Below are 19,885 nucleotides of genomic sequence, written 5' to 3'. Positions count from 1 at the left end.
TCTAAGATGGGTTGAATTTTGTCCTCTAATACCTTACGTGACCTTCCTTCTATGGCAATCACGAGATCATCGGCGTAGGCCACCTTTAGAGAATCCTCGTGTGATTTCGTGAGCCACTGATCTAGTACGGCATTCCAGAGGAGAGGCCCCAACACCGACCCCTGGGGGCATCCTCTCGAAACCTGGGCCTTGTAAGACAGATGCTTTGCCTTGACCATGATGTATCTCTCATTAAAGTATGATCTCAGTACCCTGTACACATAATTATCACATTTAGCCAGCCTTAAAGACCTGAGGGCACTCTCCCACCAGAGGGAGTCGAAAGCGCCCTCAAAGTCCACAAAAATTGCCAAAACATTTAGAAGATGAATTCTGGATAAAGTTCATCACCGTAAGAATAGCATCGTCGGTGGACCTCCCTTTTTTGAAGCCAAACTGACAGTTTGAGCATAGTTGGTTTTCCTCAAATTTCTTTAGTATTCTGGGAGCCAGGAGACGTTCATATAACTTTCCCAGATTAGCAAGTAAGGAAATTGGTCTGTAAGCACGGGGATCGGATATATTTTTCCCTGTCTTGTGAAGAATCTTGAGCAATGCCAATTTCCACTGATTTGGAAAGTATCCTTCCAGGAGGCATTTGTTCAAGAGATTTAGCAGTACTTGTGGGTAAAAGTTGAAAAACTTGACGATAACAAGATTCTCCACAAGGTCAATTCCGGGGCATTTTTTGCTGTTTAGTCCAGCTATGGCAGAACCCAACTCCAACAGATTGAAACACTCAATATCAGTTGAACCCATGTACATACTGTTTTCAAGACGTATCTTGCCTTGCTCCAATGTATCCAACTCTGGAATATCTTTAGGGAACAGACTTGACACTATAGCATGTACCGTGGAGCTCCAGTCCTCAGATTCTGCTCCGTTTATTCTTACTGTATTGTACACTTCTCCACAGATTAATTTGTTTCTGGAGATTTTGTAAACTAATCCCCACGGTTCTGAATTTCCAACCTGTTTGACAAATCCTTGCCAACAATCTATTTTAGCATTAGCTATTTCTTTGTGGTATCTCCTTCGAAGATCTCTATAAGAATCCTTGTATGCTTGAACATCCTGTCGTGACAGATGTCTGTGATTTTGATATTCCTTCCTTGCGTTCTGAACTTGCGATCTTAAATTTGCAAGATCTGAGTTCCACCAAGGGACAGGAGTTGTCTTGTTGTGTTTTTTCTTCGCTGCATAATCCGTGGCCAGATACAGCTGGGTTTGAACAAAATCAACAATCTCCTCAGCCATTAATATATTAAGGGATTCGATCATTTCGGTCGTAAAGACAGCAGAGAGGAAATCTTTAAATTTGTTCCATTTAATAGTCTTAATGGAAAATCTCCTAAGATCAGTAAGTTGAAGGTCATCAACTCGCTGCCCAGGAAGAAGACCATAAACTATGGCACGGTGGTCACTGTTGATTAACTCTGGGACAACATCCCAATGAGAGATACAACAATCAATTTTGACAGAGGTCAGAGTAATATCAATGTTGCTTTCACCGTTGACGGTCGAAAAAGTGTAGGGTTTATTAGGCAAATTTTGAACAGTAAGTCCATGAGCAAGAATAACATCTTCCAGGGCCGAACCACGAGGGTCATTAAACCCGCTATGCCACATATTGGATTTTGCATTTACATCACCAGAAATTATCAAGTTTTTCGAGGCAAACGAGTTGAAGGATCTGGGAATTGGTTGTAGAGTTCATATGCGAAAGTCACTTCTTTCTGTAAAAAAAAAAACATATCGAAAGATTTGACTCCAGTGGTGCCGCCAATAAAAATACTGGGCTGTGGAACAGGATAATGTAGTCTGACGAGTCTCGATTTGCACTTTTTTTTGAACTAATGGTATAGTGAAAGTGTGTCACGAGCTTCATGAAGACGCATCCAGACTTCCTCATGTCCATCATTCAAGCGGCTGCAGGTGGTATCATGGTATTTTCTGTCGATATGCACTGAATCCGCTCATATCGTTAGAAAGTCTTCCTTTATGAATATCTTCTTTTCATATTGGTAAAAATTGTATATAATTGGTTGAAGAACATTCTCAATCTTTCCGACAGCTACCTTGGCCGCCTAATTCTCAGATCTGAACCCAATTAAGTCTGGAATATGATGAAAAGAATATTTCGGCTTCATATTTCCCTTCTGACCAAATCCAGCAGCCGAGAAATATCCTGATGGAAGAATGGTCAAATCTGGAGCTAGACTCCTTTAGACACCTAGTAGAACCCATGTCATGATGTGCAATTCGGGGAAAAAGGTGTGGCTCTACTAGATATTGAATAAATGTTTCTAATGTTTTGGCGAGTGACTGAATGTGAACCATTACAATTATGAAATCGCCAGATGAACTATGTGATATGCTCATGACAAACACTGGTTAATTTGTTCTGACTTTTCGTTCATGTTCTGTTCATTTGATTGCTAGTGAGCTCGAAAATACAGTAAATACGCAAATCATATTTTTTTAAACACGCCAGACACAAATAAGGCCATATTTTATAGAACTGTGCATATCACAGTAGAAATTTGATATATTATCTAAAATAAATATACTGAGTGGCCAGTTTGTTGATTCATTTACCCTTTTCATGAAAATGAGCGCTTCTCCAGTAACAGCATTACTTGTTCGTACCATTCAATATAAAGCAGAAGGGCATATACATAGAGATGCATGTGTGCAACTCAATGCGAGAATGGACAAGTAGAAAGATTTAAATGACTTGAATACGGCATGGTAGTCGGCGCCAGGTGGGCCAGTATGAGTATCTCCGAATCTGTAACCCTGCTAGGTTTTTCACATACCACCGTGTCTCGGGTGTACAAAGATTGGTTTAATAAGCAAATAACATAACAGGTTAGTGCATTAGCCTCATGTTTGGACATAGTGAATTACCGAAAAATGGCATTGTTTTTATCATATCTCATATTGTGAATGCCTTCACAACGAGTTGCCTGATATTGCACTTCTTCAAATAAGTAACACTTCACCAGTGGAGAAGATTATTGTTGTTTATTCTCAGTGGATACCACCACCCAGACTGCCGGTTCAAGGCTGTTTGGTCTCTGATCAGTGGGTGGGTAGGTACCCTGGTGTTGAAATAGTGACAACCCAGTTATGAAATGTAACTTCACAATATGAGAGACGCCAGATGGTATACAACAGTATAGACTGAAAAGTGAATTTTATTTAGTGAATTTCCCATAAGTTGAGGCTTTGACCCTAAATATTTTCAGTCTAACCAAATAACATCAAGTCAACGCGATCCCGCAGTGGTCGGAAACAGTTCGCCGATGGGCGAACTGTTTTCGACCACTACGGGATCGCTACACTATGAGGCTTTCACAGAAATTCTCTCAAGTGTGCCAAACTGGAAGTCTAAAACGCCGATGGAACTGATATGCAGGTGACACTTACGTCAAGTGGATCGAATTTCGGTGAAGTCCGGTCAGTCTGTGAGAGACAAATCCTCTACTTGACCTGCACGACGCTGGGGCTATTAGGAACCCTGGGTATAACCTTCATGTGTAAGTCCTGAAATATGGAACCTAATATATCGGAGTGACCACCCAGATGCAAATCAACGTAAGCAAGTGATCGAGGTGTAGCACCCATGCCACACGGAGGAATGCCGCCCCCTCTGTGTTACCAGTCAATACCAGGTGGTAGATGGGTCTCATCAACCACCTGGTACAATACTACTACTTTGCCTATTGGAGTCTTAAAGTGGCAGAACAACCTCCGTTTAATTTCCAGAGCCAAGCTCTGGGAACCGCGTTATCTCTTCCGTCATGCATTAGGGTAGATGTCTTTGAGGTTACGATGGATATAATTGCGCGATTCAATCTTCCTTACATTCAAGGATTCAGCTCTATAACAGTGTTCGCAGGACTTTCGCTAGACAGTCCACAGGAACAAACCTATTGGTAACTCTTTAGGAGGCTTCCGGATCAGATAGTGTATAATCTCGCTGCCTTTACTCTACCAGATAGTGACTGGAGGGAGTCCGAGTAGTGTGAATGCGGGAACATTGTCGAGGCAAAGTTATGTAAAGGATCTGAGTATATTCTTGACTCTTTCTCAACTTGATTATCCAAAAATTTCATTACTTCACTACGTCATATCCAAAAATTTCATTACTTCATTTCATTTCATTACTCCCCACCATTTCTTATTACTGAATACACCTTCTATTGTCAAACTAATAGAACAAACTTTTCTGCAAAAAGGTCTAAACCTCCCAAACACAAAATCAGAAACAACAGTGATCCAAGAACCGTCCCTGGGAAGCCCCACTTCTGACTTGAGACCAGTCTGAAGAATATCCATTAATCGCAACCCTCTGCCTTCTGCCCTGCAGATACCCAGCAATTCATATTAGAATTTTTCCAGTAATCCCAACATGTTCCAACTTATACAATAACCTTTCATAAGGGACTGAGTCAAATGCCTTGCTAAAATATTAATTCCTTCTAAAACTAAGTTCTCTCTTATATCTCGCAAAAACGATCCTTCTGCTCATATGCTTATCTTTCATGATACTGTAATTTCTAGACAAGATCACATATCTCTATTGGGGATTACCCTGACTTCTATTCTCTCTTGGCATAAGCACATCACAAATGTTTTACCTCCTCTACATCGAAATGAATTGGGTTTTCTCTTTCGCTCTCGGCTTCCAAACAGCTGTTTACTCTGTACAAAACGAAAATCCGCCGTATGATGGAATATTGTTCCCACAACTGGGCAGTGTCCCCCCCCAAACCTCTCTCAGGCTTCTAGATTCTATTCAAAAGAGGACAGTTAGGCTAATTAAAGGCTCATCTCTAACAGTCTCTCCACTCTCTGTCTCATAGACGCTCTGCTGCATGCCTTTTCTATACATACTTCCATGGGCACTGTTCTTCTAAAATAGCTTCTATAATTCCTATTCTTTCTCTTCAAAAACACTCCGAACAAGTGCCGAAACCAGTCAGCATTCTTTTACTGTCCAACGTCAAGCTCACGGAAGCAACTTTTCTTCTTCCTCATTTATTCCTTCAACTTCCGTTTTATGGAATAACCTCCCTTCATACGAATTTCCTGAAAATTACAATTTACAGTAATTCAAGTCTAATGTCAACAAGTATCTTCTTTCATCTTCAACCCATGCAAAGTACTAAGTATTATAGGTTCTGATACTTCTTGTATTTGTGGTTTTCAAAAAAAAAGGACTAGAGAGACTAGTCGGTGAAATAACAATGTAACAGAGCATCGGCAATGAAAGAGGCATTTTTAGAACCCACAAGCAACATTTGTATGCCACAGGTTGTCTTAAAATTGTTTTTGACCAGACGCATCCCTTCATAGCTGCAGTGTATCCATCTTCCAGCAGGATAACGCGGATGTCACAAGCCCAGAACTGTGCAGAACTAGCTCCAGGAATGTGAGACTGATTTCAGCCTACTGTAGTGGCATCCTCGGTCATCCGATCTCTATCCGACTCTATACTTGTGGAATTAAGTGAGTGGAACAATCCCTTCAGAATAGAGATCTCTAACCATCCAATATTGGTACAAAACTGTGGAAAGAAATTGAGTCAACATGAACCAGCATCCTTGCGGCATGCTCTCCACATCTCATTCAGTCCATGCTACGAACAATTCAGGTAGTTCTGAGAGCTAAAGGGGACATATTCGCTGTTAGGTGGGTGTGCCTAATAAAGTGGCCATTTAGTGTATACTTCAAATTTTGTTATATTTTCGCTATAGTTTTTTAACACAGAATTAAGATAAAAAATATGAATTCTTACAGGCCTCCTAACATCCGGTAATGTTGCCCAAAGCGGGAATATTATAGGAGCTAACACGATGTAGTTTATCCTTTTATGACACGTATCGGGCCAAGATATATCAAGAGGTTTTTCTGGTTCGTCATCGTCGTCCTGCATCTGCAGTTGCTGTGGCGGTTGGTTCAGCTGAGGCTGTTCTTGCTGCTGAAAGAGGAACACCTTTGAATACCATTTTATCATTTATTAACCATTATATTAAAACAGAAATAAACAAAGAGAAATAAAATCATTTTGAAAACCAGATTACTTATTGATGATGATCATAAATTGAAAATCAATGAATATTTTATCTACGTATTTAAATGGTACGCTCGTGTGAATATTTATAAATATAAACTAAAATTAATTTCATTGGTTATAATTTTCTGAAAAATCAAAATGAATATTATTCATTTATTTATTACAGTTATGACGAATTTAGAGATTTGAAATATAAATTACGAATAAACACCTCGAACTATTCATTATTTCCTATTTATGTTCTCATAATGAGAGTTGCATAGTCGCATGACTATCTTTTTGTACTCAATTATGTTGTTATTGTGCTTGTCTGACAGGATGACTGAGGATAGAAACAAGTCGATAGCTGTTCCTAAGACGTCTTTCGATTAGCATTTAGAATTTTATTATCTGGGACTACTTTTATATGTGATTAGTGTAACGCACAGCATGAAGTACCGGTATATAACAACCATAAAAGAACGTTATGTCGTTATTTTGGTACAAAATAATGAATAACTTCATTATTGTTACCTTTGACTGATTATCTTCATTTACTCCTACTAGGTGGCGCTACTACTATGCTATAAATATGGCTGAGTCTGTGAGAAAAATCTTTTGTGTGTTTTCTTTTCACGAAAGAAATCTGTTTTTGTCATAAATGGGTATATCGGATCAAGCACGGTAAGGAATTCCAAGTAGGAAGGCCCTTTGTGTGACAGAAAATTACAGGACGTGTGTGTATGTGGGTTCCTGTGTGCATGCAATAGCAAAATCAAGGCTAGTTATAGCATTTTTTTTTATCTTATTTGCCGGTTTTCCTGCAGGTCCGCAGGAAATGACAATGGAATTATACTCACATCAGGAGGCCTTTTTAAATACGGAAAATCCACGTAAATCTTTTCATGACGGTTATGAGGTACAAATACGACAAATTCATCAAGCTAATGAATAAAAAACAGTACTATGCATTCTGTTAGATCTTTTTTTGGAGTTTATTTATCTATTTCATAGAAAAGGGACATTTTGGTAATTAGCCAAATACTTGTATATGAAAGCGTTAAGCTTATCGTTGGAACGGTAGGGACTTTGTGGGTTTTTGTCAAAGCCGTGAATTAGTCACAGGGGAACGAGAGTTCAATAATTTTTTATCCAGTAAAAAAACAGACAAACCAGAATAAATGTGATTTATGGACACGGTGTACTTTAATCTCACGGACATAATTAACTCACACTATAAATCCCATCTAGAAATCAAACCGAACAAACACGTAATGTATTCCTAAAATCAATAGCATAGGCATGTGATGCAAGAAAGCAAACTTATATAGCATCATTCATTTCGAAAGTTTGTTTAGATCAGCCTTGAATTTATTTAAGCTGTCATCTTTCACAACGACAGATGGAAGTTTGTTCCAGCGATCAACTACCTGCTGGCTAAAGGAAAATTTCCGCACATCTATTCGACAACTGTCTATCCTCAATTTGAATTTATGCCCCTTCAGGTGCGAAATATGAGCAAGAGGAAGAATCCCAGCAGCACTGAGCTTGTTCAACCCATTCAAGGCCTTATACACCTCAATCAGACAACCTCGCAGGTGCCTAGTCTCCAGAAACTTCAATTTGCAGAACTTAAGCCTTTCTTCGTAAGAACAACCGTTTGTTCCATTCACCAATCCCGTTGCCCTTCTCTCTACTCGTTCCAGCAGCTCTACATCTTTCCTAAAATGAGGCCTCCAGACCCGTATACAGTACTCAAGGTGTGGCCTGACCATTGCCTTATACAAGGGGATAATCACCTCCTTATCCCTGCTAGAAAAATTCCTGTATATCATTGACAATACACCACGAGCTACTCTTGCAGACCGTCTGCACTGCTCAGAAAACTTCATATCTGACTACACAATTACTCCCAGGTCTTTTTCATTCTCCAGAGTGTAGTATCGCACCGTTGATATGCTATTCTGGGATTACTGCTACCCATATGCAGCACTTTGCATTTATCAATGTTAAACTCCAGTTGCCACCTCTCAGCCCATCTGCTCAGATCAGTGAATGCTCTTAAAATATCTTGAAAAGATCAAAAATTTTTTTAACAAGTGAATATACACGCCTGCAAAAAAAAAACAACCATCAGAAGGTTCGAAACTGGCGCTCAAAAATAGGAATTGTGTCAGAGTGAAAAATTAAAATTTTTTATTTTTAAAGTAAAAGGTGTTCGCATTGTTCTTATTTGAAAACCAAATTGTTAACAGGGAAGAATTTTAGTATATTTTCGATCTATTGGGGAACTGGTTCATAGCGAAGTTTGTACCTGACTTCTTAAGAAAATTATATATGTTCAAACAGGAAGGAACTCTTTTCTTCAGAAAAAACAGTGGAAGGAAGATTGATGTAGCCAACGAACTCAAGGTCAGAAGACAGATAAACCATGCTATTCAAACTTCTTATGCAGTTATGTAAAATAAGCATTTACTGCTGCTTTTGCTATTCAGATGATCTTAATCTAAAGGAAAGTCAATGTTATACCAAACATCAGTTAAGAAAGGCACACTAAGCAAGGTAAGACAGGACCTCTATATTTCTGTGAACATTTATAGGATAACCTAAAAAGCCCACAGTTTTGATCTTTTCAAATGTCAAGAAAAGATTTCTTTTCTGAATTTTTCTCTTAACTTTTACATAATATGTTCAATTAGAATGTACAGTGATGATGGGAGTTATTGTATAAGAAAATCGCCTGGTGCACATAGGCCAACATTTCGATCCTTTCTATTATTTTTCCAAGATTATTTAGGAAAATAAATTCTATAAGTCATCTCATTAAAATGACTAATTTCTTTTATGAATTTTGGTTGTTTGGTCAATAAAATACAAGATAATGTGATGCAAATTACGTATACATTGTTTTGCAGATATGGAATTAATTTGAACAGAGGATATGTAAGGTTTTTGTGTTAAGGTCAATGAGCAGGTTTGAAGGGTTCGTGAAACTGTTAATTTTGGGGTTGAGTCCTACGAATGATATAGGTTCGTGGCATAGACAAAGAATATGTTTGGATCCTCACTGTGAATACTCTGACCTGTAATTACCTTATTACGGAAAGAGACGCTGAAACAGGTACAAATACCAACAGCAGTCAAGTACTGCGTGGAAAAATATTTTTAAAATTGGTTGTATAAAGGCATAAAATACAAAATATAATTTTTATATACAGGGTGTCTCAAAAATATTGGTACAAACGTTTAGAGGAGGTAGGTAGGTAACATCTAAAGGAATGTGAATCGCATAGGAACCCATAACCGGAAACGTCACCGTAAGTCGGTAGACGGCGCGGTAGTCGCCGTACGAAGAGCATGCATCGATATACGAACTGTGAGCTGGCAGACGTTCATCTAGTGTATGGATTAGCAGAGGGCAATGGACGAGCCGCTCAACGAATGCTTCCCAGACAGACATGTACCGGACCACCGTTTGTTTGCGTGTGTGCATCAAAATTCGTGCGATTATGGGTCATTTAGAGGTAACAGGAGTAGTGTGGGCAGACCACGTTCGATGCGAACTCATGGCCAAGATCATCCTGCACGTGTGGCTTTTGCGCAGTGGTTTCTCCAAGAAAGTGTTCAAGACTTGAATTTTCCAACCTATTTGTGTTGTGTTTTATGAGGCTTATTTCACTCCGGAAGGCTTTGAAAAAGTTCTACCAGGGTTACTTGACGATGTTCCAGCAAATGTGACGCAACATTTGGTTTCAACATCAAGGGGCGCCTGCCCATTATGACCATTTGAACAGGCGTTTTGGGCGTCGATGGATTGGCCGTGGTGGACCCGTTGCCTGGCCCCCACGCTCACCTGATTTATCGAGCCTTGATTTCTTTCTGTGGGGAGCCCTCAAATCTATCGTGTATGAATCGTCTGTGGAGACGGAAATGGATCTCGTGGCGAGACTCGTCTGCGCTGCTGCTACTGTCAAAAAAACTTCAGGTGTGTTCGACCGTGTCCGCCAATCCATGCTGCGTCGGTGTGACGCATGCATCGCGTCTCATGGTGGAACCTTAGCGCATCTGTTGTAACATCATGAAATGCATCCATCTCGTACTCCATTGTTAATATTATGTCAAATAAATGTTTGCCACAAATTACTGTCTTGTGTCATTTCTGCTTCTTGTGCCTCTGCTACTACTTTCCCGTGACGTTTACGGTTATGGGTTCCTATGCGATTCACATTCCTTTAGATGTTACCTACCTCACCTAAACGTTTGTACCAATATTTTTGAGACACCCTGTATAGTAATGACAGGAGTACTGTAAAGAATTTGAGATTTTTTTAGGTCACCATATGCTAATATATCATAGCAGGACTAACGAAGACATGATGCCATTCAGAGATAGCAGACGAAGAATTCGATTATGGTGAATATAGAATTCAAGAGAGGTAAGGGGGATAATAAAAGAGGGCAATCATACTTCTTATAAAATGTTCCCTGTGAGGGATCAGACTGTATCCAGAATCAGATCCAGTTTCAAATGGATTGAGTCTGTGGTGTAAGGTGACTGGCAACATGGAAAGGTAAGGTAATAATTGGGGTATGCTGTAGTAGACCAAAAAATTCCGAAGAATATGAAGATCTCTTTAAGTAACGTCAATGGGTGGCCCAGTGTTGACTGCCTCATTACAGGCGACTTCAAACTGTTTCTTACAGATTGAGAATCATGAAATAGCAATACACCATAGGAAAACAAATTTTTGATCCATCAGGGTGATTGTTATTTGTTCCGGGATGTCAGAGAAAATACAAATGGCTCTAATGTCCTGTACCCGATTCTCACAAAGAATCCGAACTGCATGAAAATCTTGACAGTTTAAAAACAAATAATGGATAGTGATAATAATTTCGTAAAATGTGTTAGAGATTTTTGTGGTCAAAAAATAAAAGGTGGGGGCTTCAATTTCAAGAGAGAAAAAGAGGACCATAATGGATTGAGATATTTCTTATGAACTACTAACTGGAGAGACAATTAAGCAGTGAAAATCTGCACACGAGTCGATTATAGAAAGTGCTCAAGAGATTTGTCCTGAAAGCCATACGATCAACCTTGCTAGTGGAGAAGTTCTGCAAAAGAAAGATACCAAAGTGAATGACAAGAGAGATTAAGATAATAATTGAGCAAAATAAAAAATCGGCATACCGATGGCTATCAGCCAAAATCCGTTTCCATTTCAACTTCTCCGATATTACCTCATCTTCCATTCAAATATTTCTACAAGTACACACGTCTGTAGAAATAATGGCATATTTGGAAAAGAAGGAATATTTTTTATCTTCAACCATCCATGAATCTTGCAAGTTTCTGTATGCGCTGGCATTTTCAAAATATGATTAGGATTTCATACATTCCGTAACTGTTGAAAACTATACTAGTTTTTAAAAGTACTCATTAGAAGACTGGGGTCATTTGTAACTATTATTTAGATTTACTCCTGTAACTAAACTATTTATAGAGAAATGATGATGACGTTTACCACAAATAAAAGTCGTTCTTTTGGGATTGTAGATATGCTATTAAAAGAACCGTAGTAATTCTTTATCTTACAGTTGTATTTTATAATATTTTCGCAAAAGTTCGTCCCAATGTGTGCATAAACTGTAACCGATGAAAACTGATGCGAAAATTAATATAATTTAGAGATTTTGCTAGTAGAATGTTCTTACTTTTCCAATGATATGCAATTGTTCCAGAAGCATCCGATTCGGCATTACTTCAAGATTCTACTGTTCGTGATTCAAATGACCTTTCTACATCCATTCTTAAAGAAAAATGCTATCTCTTGTTACTATTCTATCCATTTTGTTTGCTTAACTGCTTTCTTTGTAGTAGTCATCCTTCTGTTTCTAAGTACGCTGGCAATTCCATTCTGCAAAAACGGAGATAGAGTCGATTCCATTAGTTAGCATCCCGTGACCACATTCATGCTATTGTAAAACTTTTGGAATGTTAATTTTCAAATATCTCGGTATTTACCTTCATTTTTTCATCGATGATCGCATATCGAATATGATTTTTCATAAAAATCTAATCTCTCCAGTCTGTCTGTATTTATCCATTCCATTCAAGTAAACAAATTCATCGACATATTTATGTTGATCCAGATATTCCCTCTTTAAACTCTCTACATATGTATGTGTTTCTCTTTAAATAATAAGGAAATAAAACTGCCGTTTATACTCCAGGACGGCAACATAAGTTCAGGAGAATTTGCAGGATAAAAAGAAAGCAAGAGCAATATCAATTTTAGCAGTCACGTAGCCCAGGTCCATGGATAACTGAAAAACGTATAGTACTGTAACCGCATTTGACCACTCCGTTGCCGAATTTGCTCGAACAGCTTCGTAATAATCTTAAGGTGAAGCTTCAATTCCTTTTAATCCTTTTAAGTCCAACAAGGTCCTTTTATAGATTCTCATCTGTTTATACCGTATCTAAAAGAATTGTCATCCCTCTTAGAGTCTGTTAACATCCAGTCCCCCGTGGGTAGCACATTTGGAAGAATTGTCGTTCTCCTCCCCACACCGGGTGGAAAAGACCTCAGTTCAAGTCCCGTCGAGGAGTGAGGAATTTTTATGGGACATTTTTTACAATGTGGCTGAATTAGTTGGTCTCAGGTGAGGGTAGCATGGTACCCCCCCCCCCCCCGATAATTGGGATTTTTGTCCAACAAACAGAAAATAGACTATAGAACACATGCAACTTACAAACAATATACACGGAGTAATATGGCCTTAGTCGTTGGTACTCCTAAAACCCAACAACAAGAACCAACTGTTTACGGATGATCTGCAAACAGAGGCTTTACAGAGTTATTAATTCACATTCTGGTAACTCAGAATCTCAATTTTGTCTCAATTCTCTCTTTCTCAGATTAAACAAAAACTTGCTTCTAATAATCCTTCAACACTTTCTCTCATATTAAGATGAAAATCTATAAACGTTGGAAGTAACTGGATAACTGGTGTTGCGGACAATTGAACAACATTATACTCTGTAATGTTAAAACCACAAAATACAACCGATTGAAATTGCCAGATATTAAAAGAGAGGAATAAATTCAAGATATATTAATGCATTGATAACATAATAGACCTTAATTTGTGGTATGGCAATAAAAAAGTCCAAGAAACAATTTTATTTTGGTGTTGGAAAAATGTGATAACTTTAGCATACAGCTCGCAACTTAAAGCGAAATCCTCAAAGCAACATGATGGTACAATCCTCAAGGCATCCAAATATAAGGCATTCAAACGGTCCCCCACTGCTAGCAGGGGGCCCAATGTGCCCCATGAAAACACTACCCACACCATCACATTGGAAAAATGTGATAACTTTAGCACACAGCTCGCAACTGAAAGCAAAATCCTCAAAACAACATAATGGTACAATCCTCAGATGCCTCTTGTCTCCTATAGCAATTAAAGGCGCGAAATGTGATGTGATATAATTTATCTCTGTCTCCCTCATATATAAAAATAATGCAATCTAGTATAGAGATTTCCAAAATATGTATACACTGAGTGGCCACTTTATTGGGTACACCTATTTAATAGTGAGTAGGCCCCCTCGAGCCCTCAGAACAACCTGAATTCGTCGTGGCACTGATTCAACGAGATGTTAAAAGCATGCCACAGGAATGCTTGATACTCATTTTGTCTAAATCGCTTCCCATAGTTGTTTAAAATTAAATGATTGGATTTAAAATCTGGAGAGGCCATTGCATTAGGCCAAATTTATTTTCATGTTCCTGGAGCAAGTACTGTATAATTCTTCATTGTAGAGTGTAACATGGTGCATTATCCTGATGGAAGAATCCATTCTCCAGACACTGCAGCCACGAAGGGATGCACCTGGTCGTAAATAATTTCCAGATAATCAAGGCATCCAAACGTTCCTCCACTGCTAGCAAGGGGCCCAATGTGCCCCATGAACACCCACATCATCACATTGCCACTAGCAGCCTGCATTGTCGACGCATGGCAGGATTGTTCATGGACTCATGCTGTTTTCTCCATATTATGGTCGTCCCATCAGCGTGAAACGGTAGGAACTAGGATAGATCAGACCAGGCAACGTTTTCCCAATCCTCCAACATCCAGTGTTGGAGGAACCGGATATAACCTTATCTTCTTGTTTTTTGCTTATAGGAGTGGAACCAATTCGGTCATCACCTATGATATCCCATCTATGAGATATTACGAGTTGCACTCTGAAATGCGTCTTTGGTTACCACTGTTGTACATTGAGTTATTTGGTTGATTGTAGCTGTTATCTTGCACACATTTTGTAAGCCTCCGTTAGCCTTTCACATCAACCATCCGTTTCCGACTACAGGATCGCTGTTCCTACGTGAAAAACTCTAGCGGAGGGAGGGGCATTTTGAAAGTTACTCATATGGGCTCGTCCGGCGCCGACTACCATGCCTCGTTTCCAAGTCACTTGAATCATTCGTCTTACCGATTCTTATCTGCCCAACTACTTTGCATTGCATGGTAAGACACGAAATGCGATTAATAAATGAGTGTTTCATTTCACGAAAACAGTGGGTATACTTAATAAACTAGTCTCTATGAGTCTTCTTTTTCTAGTAGTTTTTTTAGAATTATTTAAAAATATATTTTAACTGAAGCGACCTTTATCGAGGTTTCGCTATACTCGTGCTTGTGACAGAGCGAATGACATTACATTGTGTTTCGATTTTTACAAAACATGAACTGGAACTGTCCATCAGTGCTAAACCTGATATTTAAAATCAATTTTTAAAAAAAAGAAAAAAAAAGTGCCAATAGCATCGTTTGATGGCCGAATATGGAGTACGGAAGCCGCTTCCTGATGAGAGTGAAACTGCTATCTGACGTGGTCAATATGCAATTTTCTAGTGAACAAAATTACAACATACATACATTAGTTTCGAGATATGCTTCAGCCACTTCTAGATTTAGAGTACAGTCGAAGTAAATATTAACTTCAAAATCTTAATATAAAGAAAAGAGACTAAAAATAACAATGGTAGTACTAATATGCATTTTAAATGTCATACTTTAACAGAGGAGAGTCACTTAAAGTATATAGTAATAAGGGTAGGTTATTATGAATTTGTGCTCTGTTCTGAGAAGCGGTGACAGTTCCATTACATAATAACACTTGCAGTCACCTTTCATTGCTTACGATGCACAAGATGAGGAAACATTTCGTTAGTGCGCGCCACAGGAACGCCGTAGTCCCAACTGTTTATTGGGAAGTTTCGATGGGATTTTGCCTTTAATTCCTCCAGTTGTTGCAAGAATTACGACGCTATTTCAAAGGAGGAGCCTCTTTTATTAAAGTTGCTTGACAGATATCGGGTGCACTTCCAGGAGTATGCGACGTTCCCTCCGACTGCGAATTACCCTTCATTATGTAGAATTTCCTTTGCAACTCTATAAGATATTACGAACGAATGCATCGATTTCTTGCCTGACAAATTTAACGCGAACGGACAAAATTAATAACACTCATTGTAGCGTGAAAAGGGGAAGGTTATCTTAATGAAATACGACCTGACATTACACACAGAAATTAGATTTGAAAGCCGATGTTCCTTATTAGCAGCCAGCTACAGTGAATATTTATTTTCATTATTTCACCGATTTGCACGTAATAAAGAGAAATAATGGCCACGTCTGCTATCCTTACCGATTTGATTACTTAAGTTTTTACGCCTTCTTTGACGTCATTGGCTAATTAGAACGATTCAGAAGGACCAATGATAATGAAATGCAGATCAGCCATTACACAGGCAGCAATGGCATTGTTATTGACAGGCAGTTTATAACGAACCTTAGCATTACCGCGATAAATAATCATGGTAAATTGCCACACCAGACATCTAGGTTCTGGCGAATTGCTTTCCAAGGAGTATTCCTGCCATATATTTTTACCAATTATCGTAGCAAAATGGAAACCAAAACCGCAAATTTCTCTCCGATTTTCATATTTATATTTTCCTTAAATATTCTCTTGGAAACTTGAGCTGTGTTCCAGATGGGCATAATCGTGTTTCTTCTTTCCTATAAAGGCATGTTCCACCATACTGTTGATGTACCCACTGTCATCGCTTTGTATATCCATTTCATAACGTTTTTCTGGATGGACGGATCATGCCAAAATTTTGTGTTTGTGTTCCGGGCCGTGAGAGGTTTTGCATACTTTATCAAAAGTATATCTATGTATCTTAAACTCTGCAGTAAAGTTTCTTTAAATTGCTTTTAATTTGCTAAAGTAAATTATTTAGGAATTCAGTTGTAGCGCAGAGTGGATAAGGAGTAACATTTTTTGGTATGGATGACACCAAATAAATATAGGTATCCGATCTATGACAGTACATGTTGTTGTTATTTGGCTTTTAGGAGCATTAGCAACTAAGGCCATATTGCTCCGGGGATATGCGGTGGCCATTCCCTGACCTTTCCGCATCCTCCATATTTGGTGGTGATGGGCTCGAACCCCGGTCTAATCAAGAAGCGTGTGCTACGCACTGCTGCTCCTGCCTACCTGGCTACGGAGGCGCCTATGACAGTACATATAATTCGTGGTAATTACAGAAATACAGTAATTATTAAACATCATTTTACCAACATTCGGCAGTTGGTACAATATATAAATATCTATACAGTGGCAAAACAAAGAATCACAACACCTAACAAAACTTTGAAATGTTTATTTAAAAAAGTCTTTACATCACTGAGAGATCTAATATAATTTAAATATTTGGATTTCAAAACAATAATTCACCTTAAAAATTCTATATATATATATATATATATATATCTGATAATTAAAATAAATATGATATTTAAATAAAATCATCAGCCAGTAGTACGGCAATAATGCAGAGCGAAATGAAACGCAAAATAATATAAATAAACAAACAGGGAAGGGAAAGTAGAGATAATAGGACAAAAAGGTAGTCGATAATCCCCTATATAATTTAGTCAATTATGTCATTAAACCCAATATTGACTAAATTATATAGGGGATTATCGACTACCTTTTTGTCCTATTATCTCTACTTTCCCTTCCCTGTTTGTTTATTTATATTATTTTGCGTTTCATTTCGCTCTGCATTATTGCCGTACTACTGGCTGATGATTTTATTTAAATATCATATTTATTTTAATTATCAGATATAATTAGGCATCATGTGGAGGATGTGCATTTGCTGCCTCTAATGATAACTACATAGCCATATTTATTTATTTTTATTACTTTTACCTAACTTTTACCTCACATAATATATATATATATATATATATTAAATGTTATATATGCAGAATTGAATGTGTAGGCTATATAATTCAGTTTTATTCCTTTTAACTTAAACTCCATATGTTAATTTGATAAATTTCAGCCAAAAAAAAAAATTAATAGGTGAAATTAATAAATTTCAATTTTAAAATGGGTTTGCGCTAATAATATCAAATCATTCAATTTTACAATAAAAAAAATTAAGAAGTAAATGTTATCACTTGTGCAACCACATTGATGGTCCCAAGATAGGCGCTAAAGGAAGTTTAGTCCCTTTATGATAAAATTAGTTCAACGATTTCCAGAAGAAAATCCTGGGACCGCCACTGTGTAAAAATAATAAGCCGTTATAAGAAGTGTGTGTGAGAGAGAGAGAGAGAGAGAGAGAGAGAGAGAGCGATTAGTTTGGTTGTTTGTTTTATTTATTAGTGTTACCCATATTCCGTATGTATAGCATGAAATGGACCTTTGTTACTAGGGAGAATGATTTAATTATACCATATTGAAGACGATGATTAGAGTGCATTTTGAACTGTGTATTAAGGTCTGAAGATGGCATCTGAAAAAAGGCAAAGAACTTGTGGAGCGGGTTCAAAGATTGGTACTAAATTAGTGATGAGGGGCAAATCAATGCACATATGACGAAGAAGACTGAATTTATTTGATTTATTTGTATGTGGTCTGCAGAGTTTGATAACTAGACATCTAAATGAAGATCTGTTCGGGGTGTGTAAAACACGGAAAGGTTCAGTAAAATGTATGAGGAAGGGCTGTTCTCGTCGTTCAGACAAGAACCAGGGAGGCCTAAAAATATATACTGTGTGTGTATATATATATATATATATTTTTTTTTTTCTAATGTAGAAAAAGTCCTCTTCTCTGAATAATTTGTCCTCACCAATACGAATGATATATAATGCTTGGTTAAAAATTTGAGCTACATTCTAACTTAATTGTCAATTATCTTTATACCCCCTGCCCCACACAGATAGTCACAATGCGCCCCTGCCAAATGACTCTTTTACCAATGATGACGTCGCTTCTCTTTCAATCCATAAAACAATGGCCACTACACAAGTACCTAAAATTTCGGATGACGTCACAGAATCACGACAAAAAACTTGGTAGCATAGACAACACTTGCGAAGTCAGATGAAGACTAAGTAGTGATGCCACCACTTTCACTTCCAGGAAACCTGTATACTTGCAAATATTTTTAAAAAGTATAACGTAGTAGGTATTGTGCACCTGGGAGATGCTCTTAAAATGCAATGAATTGGATTGAATGAAAACTTTATTGCTTTTAATATCGATATGCTTACCAGAGTTGTCTAAGTTAGCAATGAAAGATGTTCATACACGTAGGAAACATTTTATATTTCACGGTTAGAAACACTCTTTCTGTTTACAGAAAAGAAATATTTTTTATTGGTCCTAAGACTACATATTAATATATTGCAACGAAACGTCGTTGTGCTTGAGCTGGATACCGTCGTTTTCTGCAGTGAAGCGATTTGCCGATTGAAATAAGTCTTTCTGACGTTAAAAGTTACATTTACTGCAACTGAATAACATCTGTCTAACTTTTCGAGATAATCAGTAAGCCCAACTTATTATTTCCCTCTACACAAATGTAATTAATGTCTTGATATTTGCAACTTTCTAACAGAGATTTACTTTTAAAAGAGAAAAAAAAAATACCATGGAAGATCAAAAAGCTGGAAATCTGAAGAGAAGAAATGATTTTTTCGACTGTCGTAGTCACGTGTTTCACCAAAACTTGTTGAACAACAATAGTGTGGAGCACTGTCACCTAAACACTGCCAGTTTCCAAATTACCATAGGACCACGCTTTAACAATCTCCATGCAGATGAGTTGATTTACCGACCATTTACAGCGTAATCCATGATTATACCTTAAGAATAATCAGAGGTTAACTTTCCAGGTTGGAAATCGTCACTAATACAATAGTGTATGTTCATAAAAGTTCTTGTGAAAAACACTTGAAAAGAATATATGAAAAAAAAATACACGATGGAAGAACAAGACCAAGTGACTAATGGTTTGCAGCGTCGGTTCTCTTTCTTGCGACTGGAATTTCTGCTACTTTGATACATTTTGCGATCTCTTGTGTAAACGATGATGAAAAACAAAGTTATTGAGTGTTTTTCTGTGTTGGGAATGTTATCTGAATGCATTTTTATTGAGCAAAAATCCGAAGGGCATTATGTTATATGTGGCAGTAACACATCTACTTAACCGGATTAACATGCGTTGCCAACTCAATGCTAGAAATGAAACCGCAAAGCTCAACCAGTGGTGTACATTTTATGGCCGTATTTATTTTATTCTAAAATCAATAATTCACCAGGATTGGAAAGTGCATGCAAGAAACTTTTTATTTTTATTTTTCTTTTCCTTTCATCAGATGACGTCAAACGTT

General features: G+C 37.8%; 1 protein-coding gene across 7 annotated transcripts in view; it reads right to left on the bottom strand.

The window, feature by feature from the left end:
* The window catches only part of LOC150080706 (sodium/potassium/calcium exchanger Nckx30C-like), a 199,647-nt gene that overhangs the window by 42,959 nt on the left and 136,803 nt on the right, over positions 1-19,885 (bottom strand). For 5 of the 7 annotated variants that reach the window (XM_090381027.1, XM_090381026.1, XM_090381025.1 and 2 more), the window contains exon 6: positions 5,846-6,028. In XM_090381027.1, the coding sequence (XP_090237153.1) occupies positions 5,846-6,028 (183 nt within the window). The remainder of the gene's footprint in view (positions 1-5,845; positions 6,029-19,885) is intronic. The other 2 variants (XM_090381028.1, XM_090381031.1) reach the window with 1 other exon arrangement.

This window comes from Mastigoproctus giganteus, chromosome 9 (genome assembly GCF_048544385.1).
Source record: "Mastigoproctus giganteus isolate SK-2022 chromosome 9, ASM4854438v1, whole genome shotgun sequence".
Classification (NCBI taxonomy): Eukaryota; Metazoa; Arthropoda; class Arachnida; order Uropygi; family Thelyphonidae; genus Mastigoproctus; species Mastigoproctus giganteus.
Note: the sequence above shows the minus strand (reverse complement) of the source record. Positions and strands in the feature narration are given on the sequence as shown.